General features: G+C 32.2%; 1 protein-coding gene across 1 annotated transcript in view; it reads left to right on the top strand.

Moving 5' to 3' along the window:
- LOC139490488 (importin-9-like) overlaps positions 1-24,993 on the top strand; it is a 34,963-nt gene extending 9,970 nt beyond the window's left edge. Inside the window, exons 7-25 of the mRNA XM_071277264.1 lie at positions 1,547-1,647; positions 1,790-1,848; positions 2,961-3,112; positions 6,104-6,202; positions 7,093-7,199; positions 8,009-8,148; positions 8,349-8,427; positions 10,044-10,272; positions 10,894-10,972; positions 11,727-11,872; positions 13,889-14,017; positions 15,340-15,412; positions 16,945-17,147; positions 17,465-17,631; positions 18,344-18,477; positions 18,866-18,993; positions 21,933-22,041; positions 23,693-23,763; positions 24,752-24,993. Coding sequence (XP_071133365.1) covers positions 1,547-1,647; positions 1,790-1,848; positions 2,961-3,112; positions 6,104-6,202; positions 7,093-7,199; positions 8,009-8,148; positions 8,349-8,427; positions 10,044-10,272; positions 10,894-10,972; positions 11,727-11,872; positions 13,889-14,017; positions 15,340-15,412; positions 16,945-17,147; positions 17,465-17,631; positions 18,344-18,477; positions 18,866-18,993; positions 21,933-22,041; positions 23,693-23,763; positions 24,752-24,868 — 2,322 coding nt within the window. The 3' untranslated portion in view covers positions 24,869-24,993. The remainder of the gene's footprint in view (positions 1-1,546; positions 1,648-1,789; positions 1,849-2,960; positions 3,113-6,103; positions 6,203-7,092; positions 7,200-8,008; positions 8,149-8,348; positions 8,428-10,043; positions 10,273-10,893; positions 10,973-11,726; positions 11,873-13,888; positions 14,018-15,339; positions 15,413-16,944; positions 17,148-17,464; positions 17,632-18,343; positions 18,478-18,865; positions 18,994-21,932; positions 22,042-23,692; positions 23,764-24,751) is intronic.
- The last annotated feature ends 1,339 nt before the right edge of the window (positions 24,994-26,332 follow it).

Here is a 26,332-nt window from a genome sequence, read left to right as displayed (position 1 = left end):
CTAATCTTTATTTCTGTGACCCCCACGTGCACCCACAGTTAATTAAAAAAGGTTGGACATTTAAAAAAAAAACACCCGGTTGCAAGTTATTTTTTTAAAACACCCACCTTACCTGAGTGAAAAAAGGAAAACACTGCTGACGTTGGGTAAAATTGTTTATCAGGTCAAAATCTATCTGCCCTGAAATTTTCAGACAAATTGGACAATCTGTTGCTGGGTTGCTGCCCCCAAATTAGTAATTTTAAGGAAATTTTAGAGGCTTCGGTTATTATCTTGAATATTATTATAGATAGAGATAAACTGTAAACAGCAACAATGTTCAGCAAAGTAAGATCTACAAATAAGTCAACTGACCAAAATTGTCAGTTGACCCCTTAAGGAGTTATTGCCCTTTATAGTCAATTTTTAACCATTTTTCAAAATTTTTAGTATTCTTTTAAAAAAATCTTCTCCTGAAACTACTGGGCCAAATTGGCCACAATCATCATTGGGGTATCTAGTTATAAAAATGTGTCTGATAACTGGCCAACCAACCAAGATGGCCACCATGGCTAAAAATAGTACATAGGGGTGAAATGTAGATTTTGGCTTATATCTCTGAAACCAAAGCATTTAGGGCAAATCTGACGTGGGTAAAATTGTTTATCAGGTCAAAATCTATCTGCCCTGAAATTTTCAGACAAATTGGACAATCTGTTGCTGGGTTGCTGCCCCCGAATTGGCAATTCTAAGGAAACTGCAGATTTTGGTTATTATCTTGAATATTATTATAGATAGAGATTAAACTGTAAACAGCAATAATGTTCAGCAAAAGAAGAACTATAAATAAGTCAACATGACCAAAATTGGCAATTGACCCCTTAAGGAGTTATTGCCCTTTATGGTCAATTTTTCACAATTTTCATAAATTTGTAAATTTTTGTAAATTTTAGAAAATATTTTCCACTGTAATTACTAGGCCAAGTTCATTATAGATAGAGATAATTTTAGCAACAAGAATGTTCAGTAAAGTAAGATCTACAAACACATCATCACCAAAACACAATTTTGTCAAGAATTTGTCTGTGTCCATTGTTTAATATGCACATAGACCAAGGTGAGCAAGCCTCTAGTTCTTGTGAAATACAATACAAGAATTTCTGAAATTTGGTTTCAGGGTGAGCATATGTCAGCTATACTGAGTGATGCATTTTCAGATTCATCACTCAAAAAACATCCTGTTTACCAAACACTTTTATCATTTTACACATGATAGACAAGTTGAAAATTTACATTTTTCTGAGGAACTACAATACAAGGATTTCTGAAATTTGGTTTTCATCTTTACTCCAGCATATTAATCAAAGCTTCAGAATAAGAGACAGAAATATGTCCATGTCGACAGATACAAATAGTAAACTTCTAATAATATATAAATTCATCTTTACAACTGAAGAAAGAAAAAAGAACAGCAAGAATTGTCGACATCAAAAAAAGGTAAACAATATTGTAGTGTACCAAAGTGAATGTGTAGTGCTGTTACATAAAATATATTTTCTACTTGCAGGCCATAACTCAGTTAGTAAAAAGTCATCCAAAGTTTATGGCACCATATTTGAATGATATTTTACCACCTATATGGTTGATTTTCACACAGAGTGCTGAGTTGTATCCTTTATTCAGTTTGCAATACGATGAAAACTATGAAAATTTTATAAATAATTTGGCAAGTATGAGTTATTGCCATCACATGCAACATGTGTTATATTTTATGATAGATACTGTAAAAAATTCCTTAACATTTCATCAGCTATGTAAGAACAGTTGTCAACAATATGGAAGATGCTAATGACCCTGTTGATTCAGATGGTTTGTAGTTTATATAAAGTGTAGCTATAAGAATATTAACGATAATTGTGTATAAACTTCACATCAAGTTGGTTCTATTGTGTTTTTATGCCCCACCTAACTAAAGCAGCATTATGGTTTCTGGTCTGTGCGTTCGTCCATCCGTCTGTCCCGCTTCAGGTTAAAGTTTTTGGTCAAGGTAGTTTTTGATTAAGCTGAAGTCCCATCAATTTGAAACTTAGTACACATGTTGCTTATGATATGATCTTTCTAATTTTAAAGCCAAATTAGACTTTTTACCCCTAATTCACGGTCCACTCAAAATAGAAAATGAAAGTGCGAGTTTCAGGTTAAAGTTTTGGTCAAGGTAGTTTTTGATGAAGTTGAAATACAATCAACTTGAAACTTAGTACACATATTCCTTATGGTATGATCTTTCTAATTTTAATGCCAAATTAGATTTTTTTTTACCAAATTTCATGGTCCATTGAACATGGAAAATGATAGGTCGAGTGGGGCATCTGTGTACTTTGGACACATTCTAGTTTATCAATGTTAAGCTCTATTATGTTGGCTTATGCCATCATTGAACATACCATGTTAAATGTAGTTATTCCTGCTTCCACAAAGCTAAACAACATCATGCCACTTTGTTTATTCAATTGCTGTAAAGATTAATTAAAATATTATATATTAAGAATGATACCTACCATTTTTTACCCATTTAAACATACTCTTAGGGGCCTCGGTGGCTGACTTATCTTCAATAGTTCAACTACTGTAATCACTAGCCAGTCAACAATGAGGTTGTGAGATCAAACCCTGCTCTTGCAGGTGCACTCTACTCCAATTTTTATTGACTTGGATTGTCAGTTTTCCTATTAAAGGTCAGTGGTTTTCTCCAGGAATTCTAGTTTCTTCCACCAAGAAAAACTGACTGACTCAAAATAGCTCTATAGTATTTAAAGTGGCAATAAACACCAATCAACCAATAACAATACTCTTAATTGCCCCCTCATACCTTTATAATTATGTTTTAGAAAAATCATTCATTTTCTGTCAGCTTTTGAATAAGAGCTAGTTTTAGTTATGATTATAGTTGACATTGTTTTTCATTGTATCTTTTTTTTCAGGAGAGGCTTTGGGATTTGAAAATCTGGTTTACAGTGTGTTTGAATTTGTACAAGTTTTAATAGACACTTCAAAGTTCCGTAATACTGTGAAGAAGTCTGTCAATGATATACTATACTATGTTATCATTTATATGCAGATGACAGATGATCAGGTAGGTAAACGGACTCAGTAGAAAAGAAGATGTAGTATATTTATCAGAAAAATCAGCAAAACAACAAAGTAAAAACATGAACAGAAATCTACAAATAAACATGATCTTCAAATTAACAATAGTGGAGTTTCTAGACAAAATAAAAAATAAAGAAAATGTGGTATGATTGCCAATTCAGTATCGGTGAATGGTGTGTATATTAAATTTAAAGAATTATCAACAATGACAAATTGCTCATTAAAGAAGCATTCTCACATTTCCCAATAAGTGGGCTAGTACAAAACAAAATCAACTGACAAGGAAAAGCAAAAATATTCACACAACTCGTGCCAATGAATTAAGGATACAATTTTCCTTCTTTTTCAAGTTTTTTAGTGGAAGAAGACGTCAAGTCTTCTGAAGACTTAAGGGGCTGACCTTTGGCATTGAGCCTCCATATGCCGCATTCGTTTCGTGTATTACAATTTCATAACAACTTAAGATTCCTGACACCGATTTTTACACATGATTAGGCATCTGAATCATTTAATTTGTAAATTAGGATTGAAAAACAATCACTATCGTAAATATGACCCTTTTATTTATGTAAATTATCAGGTTTCATCTCATCCACATGAACGTTATTTGTTTACTTGTCACAGGATGTTTTAACTGTAGATATTTGTATTACGCATGCGTGAATTTGGTATCGGGACAACTCGCCCTGTTTACAAGTTCGCCCTTGAAGTTACGAATTTGCAATCCTGCAGACAAGAAGATTTTGTTTTTTTGTAAATAAAAAGGATATATTTCTTATTAAATTGTTGTCTTAATTCATTGTTTTCCTTTGTCATGTGAATTAGATGCCCTTCTACTCCAAATGGGTTGAATCTATTTATAAAATTATTCAAGACTCAGTTGACAAGAGCAATACGTTGCTGTTTGGAGAATGTGATTAAAATCTAAGCTCATAGAAAAAGAAATATAATTGAAACTCAATGTACCTCCTTCTGAAGAATGTATTGCAATATAAATATAAATTCCTTTTGACAAGAGAAATCTGACTTTTGTCAGAAATATTTTTTTCACATGTGCAGAGGTAATCACGTGTGTCGGCCATATTGGTTTGTTTACAACTATGTGAAGAACCATGACCTAAACATAAATAGTCTCTGAAAGCGTAAACTTCAAGCAATACTATTTTATCAATCATGAATATTTTCATAAATTTAAATTTGATTATTTAAAGAAATAAAATTATAACAATTACGATTTTTGATAAGAGATTCTACACAGACATGCTTTAATCTATTTATAGCCAAATTAGTTTACCTGTGTGAAAATGTAAATAATTTGTTTACTAAACAAGTAAAGACAAACTATGGATGGAAGATAATAATTTACATAAATACTTCAGGACATTTAATTGATTTTAATAAATATAGGATTTAAAAACTGCAAGTGGAAACAAATTTATTCATTAGCTACATAATCAGCTGATAATTTTATTTCACAAACATCGTGGTGATGTTATTGATAAAAATCACTCCATCAATCCTGCAGCCCTTTCACATATTAAGCAATAGATCTACTCATTATTGTAGAATATTTAATGAATATACATTCATCGTCTTATTGAATATATCGGGTAATCAGATATTTTTAGCTGACAATCTGGGTATCCCATTGGCCGGAGTCTACTGTACTACCAAAAACATGATAAAGATAGTAAATAGTATTTTTTCACTAATTTATTGACAATTTATTGACATAATACTGGTTGTAACATATTTTATTTTTGTATTTAGGTTGGGACCCCCCCACCCCACCCCCACCCCAATTATGAGTGGTGTCCCTTAAATGAGGGACTGTCCCTAAAACAAGGGGTCATTTTACTGTTGAAAAAAAATAAAGTACATTTTGAAGATTTTTATTAAACTCAAAAGTGGGAAAATTCATATTTGGAACAACTTTTCTAAATGAGGGGTCAAATTATTAAAAAAGATATAAGTTTAGAAACAACAGAAAATTCTTTTGACATGTTTTGACTATTCAGTACTTTATAGATGCATAGTTCTTGGGGTAAAGTTTCATCAAATAATATGAATATAAATGACTTTTTTGGTGCTCATTTTTTACAGTGGGTTATACTGATCTTCCAGTTAGGTTAATCTCATTTGGAGTGTTGTTCCCAACCTGTTAAAGGTCCATCTTTGTGCATAATTTAAAATTGGAAATTTCGACAAGCATCTAATATTCTTACTCTGGAAAATAAACCCTGGTCTGCTAGCTTCATGTATATTTTTTCTACCGAATTAAAACTAGAATCATGCAAACAGACTTAAGAAAAAGGCATGTAAGTTAATCATACAAATATGACACTTTTTCTAGACAATCAAGATCATGCAAAATACATCGCTAAAAATTGTAACCTTTAAAAAAAAATTTGTGCAGGAAAAACCCATATGGGAATTGGGAACTTTCAAAAGTTGGCGGGTATGTAACGAGCCTTACTTTTTTAAGCTCCATTTGTGGGCCATATGTTTTCTAGTCTGTCCGTCCGTCCTGCTTCTGGTTATAAAGTTTAGGGTCGAGGTAGTTTTTGATGAAGTTGAAATCCAATCAACTTGAAACTTAGTACACATGTGTTCCTTATGATATGATCTTCTTAATTTTACTGCCAAATTAAAGATTTTACCTAATTTTCATAGTCAACTGAACATAGAAAATGATTGTACGGATGGGAAATCCATGTACTTATGACCTTTATTTGTTTGAAGAAAAAAAGTACATTATAACGATAATGGAACAAAACAGCCTGGGTTAGTGGGGCTGCTTTTATGGTAATTCAAGTAACCTTTTATTCACCTTCTTCCACTTCAGAGCTATCAGCTCTTTGATTTTCTCTCTCAGCAATGAATTTTTTTTTAAGGCTCCAAATGGTTTATAAAATATATTACCTTGAAGATATGTATGTGATTTAATTTTTAATAATTATTTTTTTTATGTTAGGTCAGATTGTGGTCCAATAATCCAGATCAGTTTGTAGAAGATGAAGATGATGAATCTTTTTCATATTCTGTTAGAATCTCTTCACAAGATTTACTACTGGTGAGTTGTCTCCAATGTCTTATTTTGTACATCAGAATCTCAACTGCTTGTAATAAATTTCTTGTGTTTTTATTGTACATTAGAATCTCTCCACAAGATTAACTTGATGAGTTGTCTCCTTGTCTATTTTGTACATCAGAATCTCCCCACAAGATTTACTGCTGGTGAGTTGTCTCCCATATCTATATTGTACATCAAAATCTCAACTGCTTGTAAGAAATCTCTCATGTTTATATTGTACATCAGAATCTCCACAAGATTTACACTGCCGGTAAGATGGTCTCCCATGTCTATTTTGTACATCAGAATCTTTCCACAAGATTTCAGCTGGTGAGTTGTCTCCCATATTTATATTGTACATCAAAATCTCAACTGCTTGTAAGAAATCTCTCATGTTTATATTGTACATCAGAATCTCCACAAGATTTACACTGCCGGTAAGATGTCTCCCATGTCTATTTTGTACAGCAGAATCTCCCCACAAGATTTAATGCTGGTGAGTTGTCTCCCATGTCATATTTTGTACAGCAGAATCTCCCCACAAGATTTAATGCTGGTGGGTTGTCTCCTTGTCTATTTTGTACAGCAGAATATCCCCACAAGATTAACTTGGTGAGTTGTCTCCCATGTCTATTTTGTACATCAGAATCTCCTCACAAGATTCACTGCTAGTAAGTTGTCTCCCATGTCATATTTTGTACATCAGAATCTCACCAAAAGATTTACTGCTGGTGACTTGTCTATATTGTATATCAGAATCTCCCCACAAGATGTAATGCTGGTGAGTTGTCTCCCATGTTTATAATGCACATATTCTTTCTTATTTTAAGACATTCAATTCATGTTTTCTTTGGTTAAGTTATTATAAATGTATTTTTTGTATATTTCAGTCATTAGCCAGCGAGTTCCAGGCAGAAAGTGCTCCAGCTTTATGTGCAGCAGTAACCAAACATTTACAAGAATCAGAACAACAGAAGAATTCGGGCAATGAGAACTGGTAATGAGGCTAAATGATATATGTATCTATAAGGGAAGATTGATCATTGTTGTTTGACATTCAATGGCTAATTATAAGCTAATAATCTGGTTGATCTCTATAAAACTTTCTCAGACATACAAACCATAAATGTAAGACATTAGCATTCTGTGACTTTTAATATACAACAATGGTTTGTTTTATGTTGAAGAAACACAAGTTGTATATTTTTATTTAGGAAGAACAATTCATTTTTCTGTCATTTATTTCTTTGTTTCAGGTTAGATATTTATAATTTGTATATGTTTGCTGTGCAAAAAGAGATGACTTGTTACTGTAAATTCAGAAATTATTGTGTGCTTAATTATTATTGTGATTTTGTCATTTTAGACTAAAATGTTATTCTAAGTTTTGCAATATTGAGAAAAATCCTGTTTAATTCATATAAAATATTTCAAAATAAGAGTTTAAATTATTACGAGTATATTACCAATGTTATTTCAACTGATCGGGCGGAGCTTATGTTTTAATTTGCATAAGGACAGTCTATTTGAAGATGTGTGTGATAAGGATGATTGCCGTTATAATTATAACTGATTTCTAATCACCTATCAGTGTCATCAAAGGAATTTACAAAAGAATGACTGGACACTTCATTGGTGAGTTTATCCTGAAACACCTATCTATAGATGAAATGGTTTATTATGAGAGAACTGGTTAAACTCTAACCAGTCAAGTGAAATAAATTGAGTAATAACACTGTGGCATTTTTCACAATAATAAAAACATGTCAATAATTTCTGAATTTACAGTATAGATTTCTGTTTCAGGTGGAAGATCCATGAGTCATGTATGCTAGCTATGGGTAGTGTGATGAATTTGGTTGTCGAGTATGTTCAGACTGGGAAAGTACAGTTTGATGTCATGGGATTTTTACAAACTGTTGTTTTAAATGATATGAATTACTCAGGTAAATAAATAATCTCTTATTTTTATAACTTTTGAGTTGATAACGTCTGATGGATTTCTTCTTTCAGTTAATTTTTTTTTAATAATTCTTGTATGAAACATGAAATTTAACTTTTGACTAGACCGGCAATCTGATGATTTTATAGGTTTACAAGTGTATGAGTAACAAATACTATTATTCGTTTTTTTTTTTATTTGCAGCGTCTCCATTCCTAGTAGGTAGATGTTTATGGGCTGCCAGTAGATATGTAGAAGCCATGACACCGGATTTATTACAGAGGTAACTGAACTCTAGGAATCTGAAAACTTAATGTTGATATAGAATATAGTAATCATGGAGAATTTATTATCATTTATCTTAATGAAATTGAAAATCCAACTTTTTTATCATATTTTTTTTGTGTTTACTGAAATAGAAATAATATGTTATGTTAAAAGTGGGAGTATTTTTAAATTTATGAAGTTTATGATAATGACATTTTTATTCATATGCTTATATTTTTCCAAACTTCTATATACCAAGCTTTAAAAGGGAAAAAAATGGTTGTTTTATTTGCTAGAAGAAGAAAAAACCGATAGATTATAGAAATATCAAAGTTTGCCGAAATTTTTATTGCTAAATTACTAAAATTTAATAACCAGGCTCCCAACCATAGAAAACTGTTTTAAGTTCTTATTTTTCAACAATTGTCACTTGTATATTTCAAAATCTTTAAAAAAAAAAAAAAAAAGAAGATACATTGAAAAACTTATTAGACTCTCCTTAACCCTTTCACCAATAGCTGCCCAGACAGAAGCTACTCTGAGACGATGGCTTCCCTGGCTACTATTACTCAAGTGGGAGATCTTCATAATAAATGTCAATAAAAACTTGTCTGTAGTTATTTGTGTATTTATTTGATCATGTTCATTCACTTACACCATGTTCACAGTTTTGTTCATGTTTTGATAATTTTTTCTTCATAAAATATTCAAATTTTCAAAGGAGTAGGTCCAGTATGACCCCTTTTTGGCCTCAAAATATAGCAGTTTTACAAAAAATTTACATGGATGCGGCCACTTTCATTTTTGACAAAAACCATCTGAAAAGTGACATTTTTTTGGATATTTGATAGATTTTTCATATTTAAGCTTGAATCGGAGCGTTTTTAATGAGTAAATCAGTTAAAATCTTTCACATAAACTTATTGAATCGACTGAAATAGACACTTAAGTATTTAGAAAGTGTCCAAAATCTTTCGTCAGATGAACCTGAAATTTGAGGCTAAATTCAGCCCTTACCGGACCAACTCCTTCCTTTTCGACATTATCTAGGTGAAATTCTCAAAATTCTGCTCTTTGACCCAAAATCCTAATTTTTTAACCCAAAACGGCAAAATTTTGAAAAATTTAATGAGGCTGTACAAATTCCTTACACTAAACGATGTCCATTCCAAGTGTTTTGTACATAAAACGACATTTTATGTCAAAGAAGTATACTAGCTTGGCTTTGATTTTTCCATATTCTTTCAAAAAAAATGTTCCCTCATTTCAAATTCTCGTAAATTCTGTAAATTTTCTCTGATTTTGACACGGTTTCAACAAAGAAAGATAACTCGTGTTTGCACTATTTTGAGCTGGAAATATAAAAGAGGTATTCCGATCCAGGTAAAACAGGACTCATCGTCAGCTGTCTGAAGCGTGAATTCTGGTAAACCGGGACTCATTGGCTAAAGTGTTAAGCTAGCAAAAAGTCTTGTCTTGCACTCATAATCATGGAATTATCATATTGCATTTTACTTCCATGTACTAACAGACTATTGAATTTTATTGGAATTTTTATATGAACAAAGATTATTTGTAGGATTTATAAGTTTTTCTTCAAACTACCTTATACATTTGATATTTACATTACAGATTTTTACAGTCTACAATAGGTGGTCTCCACCCTACCCAACCAGCAGTTGTTAGAGTATCTGCCATAAGATCGGTATATAGTTACTGTATTCATTTTAAATCTCTGAAGAATCCACAAGTACTAACACCATTCCTTCCCAACATAATGGATGGATTATTGTCTGTAGCTACACAGTTTTCATCAGATGTGCTGTCTTTGTGTCTAGAATCCATAGCCACAGTGTTATCTGTAAGTTTATATAATACTTATAAGTTGGAACAGACTATACAATTGTATGCTCATTAAACCTTTTGACTTTTTTGTTTTCTTAACTAATTGATAATTGGTATAATTAATTGTGGGCAAACCAGGAGTAAACCAATTAAATGTGGGCAAACCAAGAGTAAACCAACAAGATAGCATTCAGCCTTTGTCAGAACTTAGTCTTTGTATCTTATTATATAATGTACAGTTGTTTATTTCATAAATCTAAAATCAAAAGTTCAAATCAGTTTGGTGTTAAATTTATCAAGAAAAACAAAAATTTGTCACTCCATTGATAAAACAATTACAATTCACTAGTTATTTTGTAAATTGTAATTGTTTTATGATTTCATAAGCTTATTTGGTCCTACATCATAGGAATGGAAGATGTCCCTCGTTAATAAAAATTGGTGTTTCAAACAAATATCAAACAATGATAAGTAAAGAATATCAAAATTTGCATGCCCCACCGTCAATAGTAAGGGGTATTGTGCTTTTCTTCTGTTCTTTCATGTATGATGGGCATGGTGTTCTTAAGACAAGTTATTGTTTCACTTTTGTAAAAAATGTCTTTGGCTCTATTGATTCTATTATTGTATATTTCAGGTAGACAAAGCATTCACAGCAACTGTTGAGAATAAAATTACACCACTTACTTTAGCAGTGTATCTAAAATATTCTTGTGGTAATGTATTTATCTAAGCTTTATTTATTAATTTTTCTCTTTTCCTGACATTGTTTTATTTTAAACCACCTCACTGGCCTCGTAGTAGCCTGCTATCCTGAAATGAAGGAGGTCATATGTTAGATTCACACCTTGGTCAAATCAAAGACTTGAAAAATTGTATTTTTGCTGTTTCTCCACAAAGTACAATATATTTGAGAAAAAGAGCAATGACTGGTTGGCTCAGAGAGACAGAACAATGTGTCTTTCTGCAGACTTTTACTTAATGAACAACAAGAGCACATAAAATTCCTCTCTGTATAGGTCTTGTACAAAGCAAGTTAAAAAGACATGTTTTTCCTGTCCTTTGTATGCATGATGTATTTACCACTGGGAGTTAAATAACAATTCATTATCATCATACTCTTTACACATTTTTGCCCATACATGGTATTGGTATGGTAGTCCACTTTGTTCTTAAAAGCTGATAACAAACACTGTAAAATTTGTGGCCTGAAGATCAATCGTAAAAAGTTCAGAACTTGAGTGCATGTTTACAACTTGTTGTTTTATATCTTTTGTCTTTTATTCCAATAAAATTAGGATTCTTCAACACTTCTAGAAGATTGTAAAATAAAATGTTTGCTACCTATAGGTCAAGTCACATGCCTATGTATGTGTACATACCCTAGGTTAATACTCACAAATAGTCTTTAGAGTCGGATAACTCATAAAATTATATTCTATAGTTATACAATAAATGTTTTATCAATAGATCCTGTTATTGGTGGTATAGTACAAGATATATTTAGAGAACTATCAGAAAATGAAAACTGTCGACAGTCACTAGAAGATAGATTATTACCTACACTGACAAGCATACTTCATTCTCCAGATAAAGTTCCTCTTGGAATGCCGTCGGTATGTACTTGTAGCACACAACCACACATCTTAACAACAAATAGTAAGGGCTATTCCATTAAAGTGTATGGGGGAGGGTATGAAGGACTTTCAAAATATCAGTATAACCAAGAACCAATTTTTAGATAATTTTGCATAATGGTAATAGATGCATACTGGGTAAAAAACCATGACCCACATTCAATGATTAAACTTCTATTCCTATCCTCCCGCATACATATTTTAAATGGAATAGCCCTTCAAAAGCTGTTTCTAACATTGAACAGGACAAACATTTGTATTTTATTGAAAACTTGTTTCTCTAGGAGTATAAAATACAAATTGTGATAAAAGATAGTACAATGTTCTTTAGTCTTTTGTCATGCTTCCTGAGAATTACATATATGCAGTGTACTCCCCAGGCCGTTTTAGCACAGCGCTATTGCAATTCCCCGCTGTCCTATTGCACTGACCGCAGCGCTATCCAACGCAACCGCATCGCTATAATTTTTTTCCGTATTTTTCAATTTTTTTCAAATTTCCCGCTTATTTTTCACTTCAGATCACGTGATCGACTGGTTTACGATTTTTGAATGAATTATTTCCGTTGTATTAAAGTAACTCGCGGAACCAGTCTAATAAATTTTACAAAATGGCGTTTTTGGAAGATAAAAATAAACAAAGATTTCAACATTGACATCGATTTTTTTAATTTAAAGAAAATATAGAGGCATATATGAATGAAATGTGATGAAATGAATTGACTGCATTTCCCGACATCACTCACAAATTTGTTTTATGAACTTTGAACAAACAATGATTTTAAAAACGATCAAACACAGGGGTTTGTTACAAATTATTTGCCGGGTTTACTATCCATACGAACCCCGAAAATGATCAAGTCTTTTAAATATTAATTATCCCCTATTCGAACTTATAATTTAGTCAGAAATTCTTCCATTTAATAACAATTTGAGAGGACATGATTAGCAAAACAAACCCGAGGCTGATACAACTTGAGAAATTTTACTTTCTCGATGTCCAGCTTGGATGAGGCCATTTAAATATTATAAAACGTTTAGGTCATAAAAATGAGAAATCTTTATGCTAAAAAATGTCAATTCCTGTCAAACGTCGTAAGGTAAACAGTACACTGCTACAGTTTGTTACAAAACCAAACAGAAGCTGACAATGTCTTTATTGTTGGTCCTACATGTTCTGCAACATTACCTGATGGTGCTAAGAAATCTTGGCACAGACAGTCTGGTGTAGATCCATCATGGAAAAAGACTTCTCCTCCAGTTTTATACATGGATAGTATGAGGATTTAATATATGAATTTACAATAGAGAAAAAAAGACTCTTCAGACTTCTATATCCAGACAATAACATTAACAAACAAAGCATCATTAAGGGATACACTGTAACTTCCATGAGCATGACAAGGACATCATAACAAGAGGAAACATCAACAGCATGATATAATAAAAACACATAACAAATCAATTACAAACAAACCGCGCGCCGCGATAAAGTTACTGAGAATTGTCGAAAATTACGCGCTTACCACAGCGCTATCCAAAAATCCTGGGGAGAATACTGCATATATGCTTTTAACTCTGGTAAATTAAAATGTATCACAGTTTAGAAAAGGAAATAAAGAGCTCTCTTAAAATATCCTCTAACTGATCTATACAAAACTATTGAACTACTCACATAAGACATGAAGTGCTATTCTTGAAGAAGTTATGATAATATTGATATTATTATTTTCAAGCTTTCAAGAAGATAAATTAAGACTAGAATCTTGACAATTTCTTATGTAGTTATACTTCTTTTGTTGGATAAATATTTCCACAGTTATGACATTCTTATATTGTACAAGAATTTAAAACTTTGGATGCAATGTAAAATGACTTTATATGTGATTTTTAGACATCATTAGAGTTGTTATATATGTGATTTTTAGACATCATTAGAGTTGTTATATATGTGATTTTTAGACATCATTAGAGTTGTTATATATGTGATTTTTAGACATCATTAGAGTTGTTAGAAGTCCTAGTCAGATCCAGTAATGGACCATTATCCAATGGTATGGTGACTAAAGGTTTTCCTGCTGTTGTACATGCTACACTCAATACTGATGACAATGCCACTATGCAGGTAATGTTTTGATTGCCTTGGAATTCAGATCCTTCTGACTGTAAAAAAAATATTTCTTTAGTTAAATGTCTAAATACTCTTTAATTTCTTAACTTGATGTCTGTGCCAATTTCATTAAAAATATCCAAAAATCAACTATTTCATACATAGATGCAGAGTTGTAAATGAGAAATTGATTGATAGGCAACAGGGCACTAAATGTTAGCCTTGAGCATTTTTATGCCCCACCTACGATAGTAGAGGGGCATTATGTTTTCTGGTCTGTGCGTCTGTTCGTCCGTCCGTTCGTCCATTTGTTCGTCCGTCCGTCTATTCGTTCGTCCGTCTGTCCCACTTCAGGTTAAAGTTTTTGGTCAAGGTAGTTTTTGATGAAGCTGAAGTCCAATCAACTTGAAATTTAGTACATATGTTCCTTATGATATGATCTTTCTAATTTTAAAGACAAATTAAACTTTTGACCCCAATTTCACGGTCCACTGAACATAGAAAATGAAAGTGCGAGTTTCAGGTTAAAGTTTTTGGTCAAGGTAGTTTTTGATGAAGTTGAAGTCCAATCAACTTGAAACTTAGTACAAATGTTCCCTATGATATGATCTTTCTAATTTTAATGCCTAATTATATTTTTTATCCATTTTCGCGGTCCATTAAACATGGAAAATGATAGTGCGAGTGGGGCATCCGTGTACTTTGGACACATTCTTGTTCCTTCTGTTTTTATACCCCCACATCAGAAAAGTGGGGTATACTGTTTTACCCCTGTCTCTCCATCCGTCAGTTCGTTCGTCCCATGAATATTTTTTGTGTGATGCGTTTTAAGATTTATCACTCATCAACTTCCTGTTTACCAAACACTTGTATCATTTTACACATAATAGCCAAGTTGAAAATTTTCGTCACATTTTTCTCAGGAACTACAATACAAGGATGTCTGAAATTTGGTTTAAGGCTTTATATAAAACAGCTTTACCGTGTGATGTGTTTTCAGATTCATCACTCAACAACTTCCTGTTAAACGAAGTATTTGGAGGGGGTATCATCAGTGAGCAGTAGCTCACAGTTTTACTTGTTTGTGTTTTAGTCTACTGTTTCCGTTCATCCTATTGTGTTAATTTGAATCTTGAGTGGGGACCTAAAATTTGGCATCAAGCTTTATGTGAGCAATCCATAATCATCGTCTTCTTTTTAACAGATTTTTATTTATACTTGCACATAAGGGCCATGTATGTAATTTTTGTCACATTTCTTGGGTACAATTTTAATTTGCCAGTTTCTTCTTTTAATGAATTATGTACAGTTTATAATGGATCTTGTTATTTCTACAGAATGGAGGTGAATGTTTACGAGCTTTTGCATCTGTTGGGTTGGAACAAGTTATGGTTTGGCATGATGAACAAGGTAGGCAAGAACAAGTAAATATTATTTTTTTATTTTAGGTCAAATATACTGTTGATTCATCAATATTGGTTTTATACTAATTTTTGTGCATTTGGTTGGTACTTGAATTGGGAACCACAAATTTTTATATGTTCAAGGAATTGCAAATTTATTAAAAGAATGTATGCAAATTTTGCCAAAGCCACAAAATTCAATATCCACGGAAATTCTCATCCTCATCAATCCACGAAAGTAAATGAATCCACAGTTTATCAAAAATTTAATCAGGAGTCGTTACAAATTGGCTGGAAACAAATATCCTTCAGATGTTCACAGAACCAAAGTCTTTGAGATATCAGTTGCGTCATATGAACTTCAAACTTTCAACACTTACTTAAACACAGCCAAAATAGCCTTGTTTTGAAATCATCTTAAACAGACAGTTGAATATGAGCCAAATCCCTAGTCTTAGCCGAAAAGATATTTTGCCGCAGGTATGAACATTTTGTCAATGTTTTACTCCTGATGAAAGCTGCAAGAACTGAAACATGCCCATCTGAAATAAGTAAGGCCTGCATTTCTATGAAGTGTTGTGACCTTACTTATTATTTGAATTTAACACTGAATTAGGACAACGTACATTCCTTTAATATCCATCTCAATGAAAACTGACATATCCTAATTAACCAGGCATTGTTCCACAGGTTTAAATTTATATAAGAAGAGTTACTTTTTATTAGACTAAGCCTCTTTCTTTGTTATATTCTATTTTATTTGAATTTAGATATAATAATAAAGAAGATGTGGTATGATTCCCAATGAGACAACTCTTCTCAAGAGACCAAAAGGACACAGAAATTATAAACTTTAGGTCACTTTAAGTCTTCAACAATGAGCAAAACCAATACTGCATGGTCAGTTATGAAAGGCCACGGAATGACAAATGTAAAACATATCAATCAAGGAAACTAATGACCTAATTAATGTACAAAAAAATGAACATAAAACAAGTATGTAACATAGCAACAAAAGACAACCACTGAATTAATGGCTCCGGACTTGGGACAGGCACATACATAAGCAAGATCCCAACCCTCCCCCTAACCTAGGAAAGTGGTGTAACTGTACAACATAAGAACTTACTATAAAAATCAGTTCAAAAAAGTTGAACTCATCAGATGGATATAAATAGAAATACATCTTAAAAAACTGTGGACTTTGCCGGATTCTTGTACATCCAAACAAGAAGAGTACACTAAGTACGGATCTGTGAGTACTCACAGTTATTGACAGCTAGTTCAAAGCCAATAACAACTGATAGGATATTAGCAGACATCTTGCATCTAAGATGCCTGCTAATATCCAATCAGTATCTTTGTTTTGTAATTTTAAAAAGTCTTTCTGAAATCAAATGAATTTTTATAAGTGATGTATTTACTGGGAAAACATTTTAGCCACATTAGCAAAATAAAAGATCATTTAAATTGCAACTCCTTGTTAGATATTATTATTTCTCTAACTTCATATTCTATTTCTCATGTCTACATTTACAGGTCACAATGGATTGTACTATATAATTCAAGTCATATCCAAATTATTAGACCCTAAGACATCTGAACACACAGCATCATTTGTTGGACGATTAGTATCAGTTGTAATTGGTAAAGTTGGTAGTCAGCTTGGCGAGAATTTAGATCTAATGTTGAGAGCTGTCCTGAGTAAGATGCAACAGGCAGAAACACTTACTGTCATACAGGTATTATTATTGTAAATAAAATTATCATTGTTTTGTTTTTAGGGTAAAGATTGTATTCATGCAATGAAAACTTTTAATATGTGGCTGGCTTTATAGTTATACGTTTTCCAGATTTTATCACCAATATTAATGTTCAATGAACATATGAAGAAATTTTTTAATGGCATACATGTATACTCAGATACTCAAGTTTCAAAATGATGTGTTTGTGTAAACAAAACTTGTGAAGAATTATACATTAATAAAGGTTCATGAATCCATTATCTATTAAGTTATGCTTTCAGTTTAAATATTTATGGTTATGATGTATATTTCAGAGTTTAGTAATAGTATTTGCACAGCTGATCAACACACAGATAGAAGCTGTTTTAGAATTTTTAACAAGTGTACCAGATCCAATGGGGAAACCTGCTTTACAGTTTGTATTACGGGAATGGTGTTCACGACAACATCTCTTCTTTGGTTCTTATGAAAAAAAAGTTTGGTAAGTTCTAAAGTTACCTTAAAATTGACCTTTGTATTGCTATTAGCTTGAACTAAGTAATCAATAGATATAAGAAGATGTGGTATGAGTGCCAATGAGAAAACTCCATCCAAGTCACAATTTGTAAAAGTGAAACCATCGTAGGTCAAAGTACAAACTCGGAGCCTTGGCTCACACCAACAAGCAAGCTAGAAAAAGGCCCCAAAAATTACTACTGGCAAACCATTAAAACGGGCAAACCAATGGTCTAATCTATATAAAAAAAAACAGAAAAGAGAAACACTTATGAACCACATCAACAAACAACAACTACTGAACATCAGGTTCCTGACTTAGGACAGGTGCAAACAAATGCAGCGGGTTAAAATGTTTTAATAGCGGAAGTACAATTTGAAAAACCTGTACTAAGAGTACTGTAAGTTAAAAAAAAATTGCATTCATAAGTTTGTGATTTATATTGAAAAATGGGATATTATTTATTTTTGTGATTTCAGGAAATGTTGCATACAAGTAATGATACAGCATCACAATTGAAAAGATGAGATATTTTTTTTTCGAAACCTGTCTAATGGCAATTTTTTGCTGTAATAATAACAATATCACAAAAATTATGAATTTACTGTATAAATCTTTTGATAAATCTAAATGACTTTGAAGTACATGCTAGTTATTCCAAATGCGTTTAAAATTACCACTTTCTTTTTGATTTCAGTGCAATAGCTTTGAGTAAGCTTTTACTTCATACAATTCAAAGTAACGATAAAAGATTACAGGATATTACAGTACAAGGAGATCAGATTGAACCAGAAACTAACGAAATTAGAACTAGATCAAAAACTAAACATAGTAAGTCAGCGCTAAATCTAAATTAAGAAGTAGAAAGTTCTTTCACAAGTAATTGTAGAATATGAAAATATGTATACTGTTTTAATGCATGTACTTATTATTGGGATTTTTAAAGAAAGGACAAAAATGCTTGTTTAGTTATTGCAATTTTAGGAAAATCTGCATACAGTTATACATATATATATGTATTCACTATCAGAATGCAGGTTTGTATTGCTATACTCACTCAGTCAAATAAAATTTATAAAAAAAAACTCACAATACTCTGAACTTACAGTAATCATGCAATTTTTAAAACTTATTGAAAATGTTTAAATGAGATATAGAAAGACCATGTGAAATTTAATCAGTGTATATATATATAACAACTTCATTGTATTTTTTGTAGCTCCTACACAATGGACAACAGTACCTGTTTTAGTGAAGATTTATAAACTTTTAATTAATGAATTATCAAACCAAATAGAAGAAAACATGGCGAAACAGAAAGACGACAGCCTTAGTCAGGAAGACGAGGTATGTTATGTGTTAAGCATTTTTTGCTTTTCTTGTTTTAAATTTTGGCCAGATATTTGGAATCCTCTCGCTTATCCATGGAGTGCTATCAAAAGAAAAATCCCTAGTAACCATTATTGTCATTTCATAATTGTATTCCTCATAGTCTAAACATATTTGAAAATCCTATAAAATCCTTGTTATTTCATAAATTTAAAAAAAAATTAATAAGGTCTAGCAGTGCTACTGTAGTTTTCAATTGAGGATTTGATTGTTGCAAATCAAGTATCAATTGAGTCATGATGCAGCAAATATAACAGTACATACAATCAATCTAGAGTGGGGCGCCCATATTCGCCGTGGACACAATTTCGCCGTTTTATGATTTTGAGGTGTAAAAACTTCAAAGGATGGTTGAAATGGAAGAAATATGCCGTTAAATCATATTTTTAAAACAAATATGGTTATTTTTGAAAATGAGACAAAATTTCAACACTAACCGCAAAGGACCGAAAAACGGACAACGATTTTCAGCAAATTTCCTGAATGAAAAAAAAAATTCAAATAAGTATTTCTTAGTAATTCTTTGACTGATTGCTCTAAATTTCGGTTTTTTACACCTTTCAAATGTCTGCTATTCATCTATAATGAAATTTATTTGATAAATATTGTTTAAAGCTGCAGTTATTTGGTTTTAAATAGATGTGTAAAAACGGCGAATATGTGTCCCCCGTTGACAAAAAATCAGGAAATTTCAAACACCCTTTAATCACACTTTTCAGATGATTTTTCTCAAAACAAACACGTTTTCAAGCTAAGAATAATTTGCACTTGAAGTTATCTTCATTTAGAAATATCAGTACACTTCAAAAACATAAAGACCTGAACATAAACTGAAGAAAACATGGAAAGATATGGCGAAAATGAGCACCCCACTCTATGTCATGATGACTTGAATTTGAACATCATTAAACAAAACTCCAACGAACAATCTTCTACCTTTTTAGCTCACCTGTCCCGAAGGGACAAGTGAGCTTATGCCATCACTTGGCGTCCGTCGTCGTCTGTCGTCGTCGTCTGTCGTCGTAAACTATTTCAAGAATCTTCTCCTCTGAAACTACTGGGCGAAATACTTTCAAACTTTAACTGAATGTTCCTTAGGGTATCTTATTTATAAATTGTATCCGAAGTTTTGATCTATCAACAAACATGGTCGCCATTGCTAAAAATAGAACATAGGGGTCAAATGCAGTTTTTGGCTTATAACTCAAAAACCAAAGCATTTAGAGCAAATCTGACATTGGGTAATAATGTTTATCAGGTCAAGATCTATCTGCCCTGAAATTTTCAGATGAATCAGACAACCCGTTGTTGGGTTGCTGCCCCTGAATTGGTAATTTTAAGGAAATTTTGCTGTTTTTGGTTATTATCTTGAATATTATTATAGATAGAGATAAACTGTAAACAGGAATAATGTTCAGCAAAGTAAGATTTACAAATAAGTCAACATGACGGAAATGGTCAGTTGACCCCTTTAGGAGTTATTGCCCTTTATAGTCAATTTTTAACCATTTTTCGTAAATCTTAGTAATCTGTTACAAAAATCTTCTCCCCTGAAACTACTGGGCCAAATACTTCCAAACTTTAACTGAATGTTCCTTAGGGTATCTAGTTTGTAAATTGTATCGGAAGTTATGATCTATCAACAAACATGGTCGCCATTGCTAAAAATAGAACATAGGGGTCAAATGCAGTTTTTGGCTTATAACTCAAAAACCAAAGCATTTAGAGCAAATCTGACGTTGGGTAATATTGTTTATCAGGTCAATTTCTATCTGCCCTGAAATTTTCAGATGAATCAGACAACCTGTTGTTGGGTTGCTGCCCCTGAATTGATAATTTTAAGGAAATTTTGCTGTTTTTGTTTGTTATCTTGAATATAATTATAGATAGAAATAAACTGTAAACAGCAATAATGTTCAGCAAAGTAAGATCTTCAATTAAGTCAATTTGACCAAAATTGTCAATTGACCCCTTAAGGAGTTATTGCCCTTTAAAGACTTTTTTCACAATTTGTTCATCATGTTGACTTACTTTAAAAAATCTTCTCCTTTGAAACTGCTGTATCAATTTCAGCCAAACTTAGGCTAAATGAGTTTCAGAGTATCTAGTATAAATTTTATATTTTATTTCCTTGTATGTCAAGAAACATAGCTCCTATGGCTAAAATAGAACATAGGAGAAAATGATTTTTTTTTTTGGCTTTTGAAGAAAATAGGACGATCCAAAAAACATTTAAATAAATTGAAAAGCCAAAATAATCATTGATGAGAGATTTAACCAAAAGAATTAAGGTGAGCGATTCAGGCTCTTGAGAGCCTCTTGTTTTTCTTAACATCCATGTTTGATTTACAGACAACAATCTGTATTGCAATTAAGAAAATCTGCTCTGGAGTTGTATCTGCTAATAAACAGACCAACTGCAGATAATTAATAGAAAAATAATCAGCTTTAAAAAAAATTATATAGGACAACGATGAATTAACATTTCGTACAAAAAGGAGTTGAACTGCAAGTATAAAAGGAGGCTATGTTGCATCAGAGTGAAATTTTTTATTGCAACAGGCCACCTAATAACCCCCTCAAGAGAGTTGTTGCAAGAGATCTTTATTGTATACAGTGTGACATTTCCCCAATGTTACCAGACGTTGCAGTATATTTATAAATATCTTCAACATCCAAAATGGACACCTGACTTTAGGGAAGGTTTTACTACAGGACAGGAGAAGAAGAGGGCTGACAATATTTCTATACTCCAGTCTCATTGGAAACAAAAGTGAAATAAGGGAACAATTTTGACAATCATTTGTATAATCATCTATCGTCTCATTTCGTGATATTTTTTATCATGGTTATTTTTATAGAAAGTGTTCATGTTTGATATATATTACTTGTTGTAGGATGAAGGCTGGGGAGATGAAGAAGAAAATGACAATGATGATGAAGTAGCTTTGTCTGGACAGTCACTATCTTCTCTCATTGATGCGATGTCAGAAGATTATATTAATGGTAAATTTATTAGGCCACGGTTTTTTAATTTGCTGGTTTACGGATTTTCCCCATGAAAAAGTCGGGTCGGTCGGTCGGAAAAAAAAAGAAAAAAAAAATTTTCAAGACAGAAAAATATGCAAAATAAATATATATTTCACCCTTCTAATAATATGTTTGTTATGCTATTTTGTCATCATTTCTAAATTTTAGTTCGATGAAATAGTCTTGCTCAGCTGTCATAAATATCGCATGACATTGTCTAATAATTTCCCGTAAAAAAGGGGTGTGTGCACGGACAAAGACGAAATTAAATCGTCATTTCACAAACAAGAAAAACAAATTCGCTTAGCTCTTAATCAATTCCAGAAAGCTTGGTGAGTAATGATCTTCAAGCACCAAAACTGATAAAGAAAAAAATAAAAAAAACGTCGTACAAAAATAAGTTTCAACAGACGTGTCAAAAACGTCCACTGGAAAAACAAGAATATCAGGTTAATCTGGTGTCATGCATTCCCGTTTTTTATCCAAATGGACGATATATTTTTTTATTATCTATGAAACAAGAAAATTCTAAATGATTTGTTGATATTCAGAACTTTAACTTGGTGCCTTCTACCTGTCCACATTTGGACAAGTCTATTTCTATGATATTATGCATCTTACGGACGGATGACAAATAAGGGAAACGAACTTACTGTGTAACTGGTTATAAACACAGATTTCGTTCCGCAAAATTACTTGTGCAAACGACATTTCAAGGTCAATTATAATTGATTTGTCTATTTTTAGAAACGTAAACTGGAAGTTTTATTTTTTCACAACAGAAAGTGTTATCAATTTTGTTAGTAATTAATGCATTTCATTTCATAAAAAAAGAAGATTTTAATTATTTTTCAGGGATAATGTATTTGTTAGGGTCGGCAGGAATAAAAAAGCATGAAAAGTCAATTTTATTTTTATTCTGGAAATCGGCAAAATCGGGTCGGCGGATCTGTAAACCAACAAATTAAAAAATCCTGGCCTTATTATTCCTTTGAAAATTTTCATTGCTACCAAAAAAACATATACATGTACACAGGAATAAATGAACTCATTTTCAAAATTGCATTCACATTTGACACATAAAATTTATAGTTCTTTATTAGGGCAAATTGTTATTATTCCTTGCTCTAAAGAAAAGGTGAGTATACTGTTTTAACATTGGAAGTCTGTTCTTTCTCTTTAAAGGTTGGGCTATATTGTATCACCTAGTTCGTCCCATTGTCCTCTTGTCCAACAAACTATCCACAGAGTTCAAATAGGTGGATATAAGCAATTATTGGTCACTGTATGGCCTTCAGCAATTGGAAAATAGCTACTGTATAAAGTCCTGACATGAAAAATATGAAAAAAATTCAAATGTGTATACCTGGAAGATTTCACTTAACTTACATATTGTACTCAGGTCAAGAGTATCGAGGCAGTCAAATATTCTAAGTAATCAGGAGATTTGGTATAATTGTCAATAAAAACTATCGAAAGGAATCAAAATAATGTAGATGTAAGTAACTATAGGTAACAGTACTGTCTTCACCAATGCCATATAGTCAGCATTAAAGGAATTCAACATGACAACTCTTGTACCAAATTGTTAGATTTTTTTTAACAGAAACTTTTTTTTTTATCTTAGGTTTAGATGATGTGGAGGAGGAAGAAGACCCAGATTATAAAAAAGATCCAATTTATCAGATAGACTTACAGGTAAATCTTCTTACACTATAAAAAGGTCCCAACTTACAGATAAATGTTATTATATAATACTATTAAAAAAAAACTTTATCATAAAGACTGGCAAGTAAATGGTCTCATAGAACAAAAAGACTTACAAGGAATATAATTACTGACCTTGATTATAATTTGACCTAAGGAGTGAATACTTTTGAGTTACAGGTCCAATATGAAAGTAAGGAGTTATGGTATGATTGTCAATGAAACAACTCCATCAAAGTTCAATAGGCAGACTACAGTACAGTATTCTGCACCTGTCAGCATCCCAAGGTCATGTATTTCATGATAGAACAAAGAATCCTGAAAAAGATTTTTATGCCCCTCTACCCACCTACGATAGTAGAGTCATTACGTTTTCTGGTCTGTGCTTGCATTCATTCGTCTGTGGGTCCGTTCGTCCCATTTCAGGTTAAAGTTTTTGGTCAAGGTAGTTTTTGATGAAGTCCAACTTCAAACTTAGTTCACATGTCTCCTATGATATGATCTGTCTTACTTTAATGCCAAATTAGATTTTTTACCCCAATATCACAGTCCACTGAACATAGAAAATGATAGTGCAAATTTCAGGTTAAAGTTTTTAGTCAAGGTAGTTTTTAATGAAGTTGAAGTCCAATCAACTTAAAGCTTATTACACATGTTGCCTATGATATGCTCTTTCAAAACTTAAATGCCAAATTAGATTTTTACCCTAATTTCACGGTCCACTGAACATAAAAAGGATAGTGCGAGTAGGGCATCCGTGTACTGTGGACACATTCTTGTTTTGGCATCAGATGGCCAACTTTCAAATAAAGTTTTTTAAGCCCCAAAGTGACCAATCTGTGGATGTGATCTTTTTGATTAGGGGGACACAGAAGTTATGTGATAAGGCTAAGTGAAATCTCTTATTTGCTACAAAGAAAGTTTCATTACACTTTTTAAAACATATATCGGTAATATGAGAAAATTTGTTTATTTACAGGCTTATCTGACAGAATTTATACAGTCTTTATCACAACAGCCATGTTATGCTATGTTTTGTGCCCATCACAATGAAGCAGAGAAGTGTGTTTTACGGACCATAAATATACCAGTGTAGTGCATATTTTTAAGTTTTAAATTTTAACAATTTTCCAGGACTGCAAGGCTTCAAAGTCGGTGATCTGTGCAATTTTAACAATGTCTAAAATCATATCTAATAAATTATCTACATGATCAACTGAATGAATAGTATGTATTATATTTTAAGTTTTTAATTGTTGTACATAAAAAGTTATTCCGTATAGCAGGTTATTTTGGCAGATTGTAAATTTTCGCGGATAGAACAAAATTGCAATTTTATGCTTGTGAAAATAACCCGCTATATGGTATCAGGAATAATAGATACTGTACAGTACATTAGACACCACCAACAACAAATATATAGACAACACAGGGTCATGCTTGCCCAACTATGTACAGACACAAAAGGGGATGGGGTTATTAAAACCAGTGTTTGTCTGTACAAATCTTCCTTTTTAGCTCACCTGGCCCCAAGTGCCAAGTGAGCTTTTCCCATCACTTTGCGTCTGTTGTTGTGGTCGTTAACTTTTACAAAAATCTTCTCCTCTAAAACTACTAGGCCAAATTAAACCAAACTCGGCCACAGTCATCATTGGGGTATCTAGTTACAAAAATGTGTCCATTGACCTGGCCATCCAACCAAGATGGCCGCCACAGCTAAAAATAGAACATAGGGGTAAAATGCAGTTTTTGGCTTGTAACTCAAAAACCAAAGCATTTAGAGCAAATCTGACATGGGGGTAAAATTGTTACTCAGGTCAAGATCTATCTGCCTTTTAAATTTCAGATGATTGGGACAACCCGTTATTGGGTTGCTGCCCCTGAATTGGTAATTTTAAGGAAATTTTGCTGTTTTTATACGCTCGTCGTCTTTTAGACGGGACATATTATGGTATACCGTTGTCCGTTCGTCCGTCGTCCACACTTCGGACAATAACTCAAAAACACTTTCACCAATTTCCATGAAACTTTGGTGAATTGTTTATATCTATTGATGTAAGCTCCCTTTCGATTTTATAAATTTCAGATTTTAAGTTTTGGAGTTATGGGGCTTTATTCATAAAAAAAAGGGGGATTTTCAACACTTCGGACAATAACTCAAAAAGGCTTTCACCAATGTCCATGAAACTTTGGTGAATTGTTTATATCTATTGATGTAAGCTCCCTTTCAATTTTTATAAATTTCAGATTTTACATTTCCGTGTTATGAATTTTTATGCTTAAAAATGGGGGGATTTTCCAATTTTGGGACAATAACTAACACTTTCACAAAATTTTATGCAACTTTGATAAATTGTTTAAATCTATTGACATAAGCTCTCTTTCCATTTTTATAAATTTTAGATTTTACGTTTTCTTAAGTAATGAATTTTTATACTTAAAAAAGGGGGATTTTATGAAACTTTGGTGAATATATTAATGTAACATCCCTTTTGATTTGTATATATATTTCTAGTTGATCATATAAATTCATTTAAAGCATAAAAGACAAGTTAAAAGA

This window comes from Mytilus edulis, chromosome 1 (assembly GCF_963676685.1).
Source record: "Mytilus edulis chromosome 1, xbMytEdul2.2, whole genome shotgun sequence".
Classification (NCBI taxonomy): domain Eukaryota; kingdom Metazoa; phylum Mollusca; class Bivalvia; order Mytilida; family Mytilidae; genus Mytilus; species Mytilus edulis.
The sequence above is the reverse complement of the archived record's forward strand: the minus strand, read 5'-3'. Positions and strand labels throughout refer to the sequence as shown.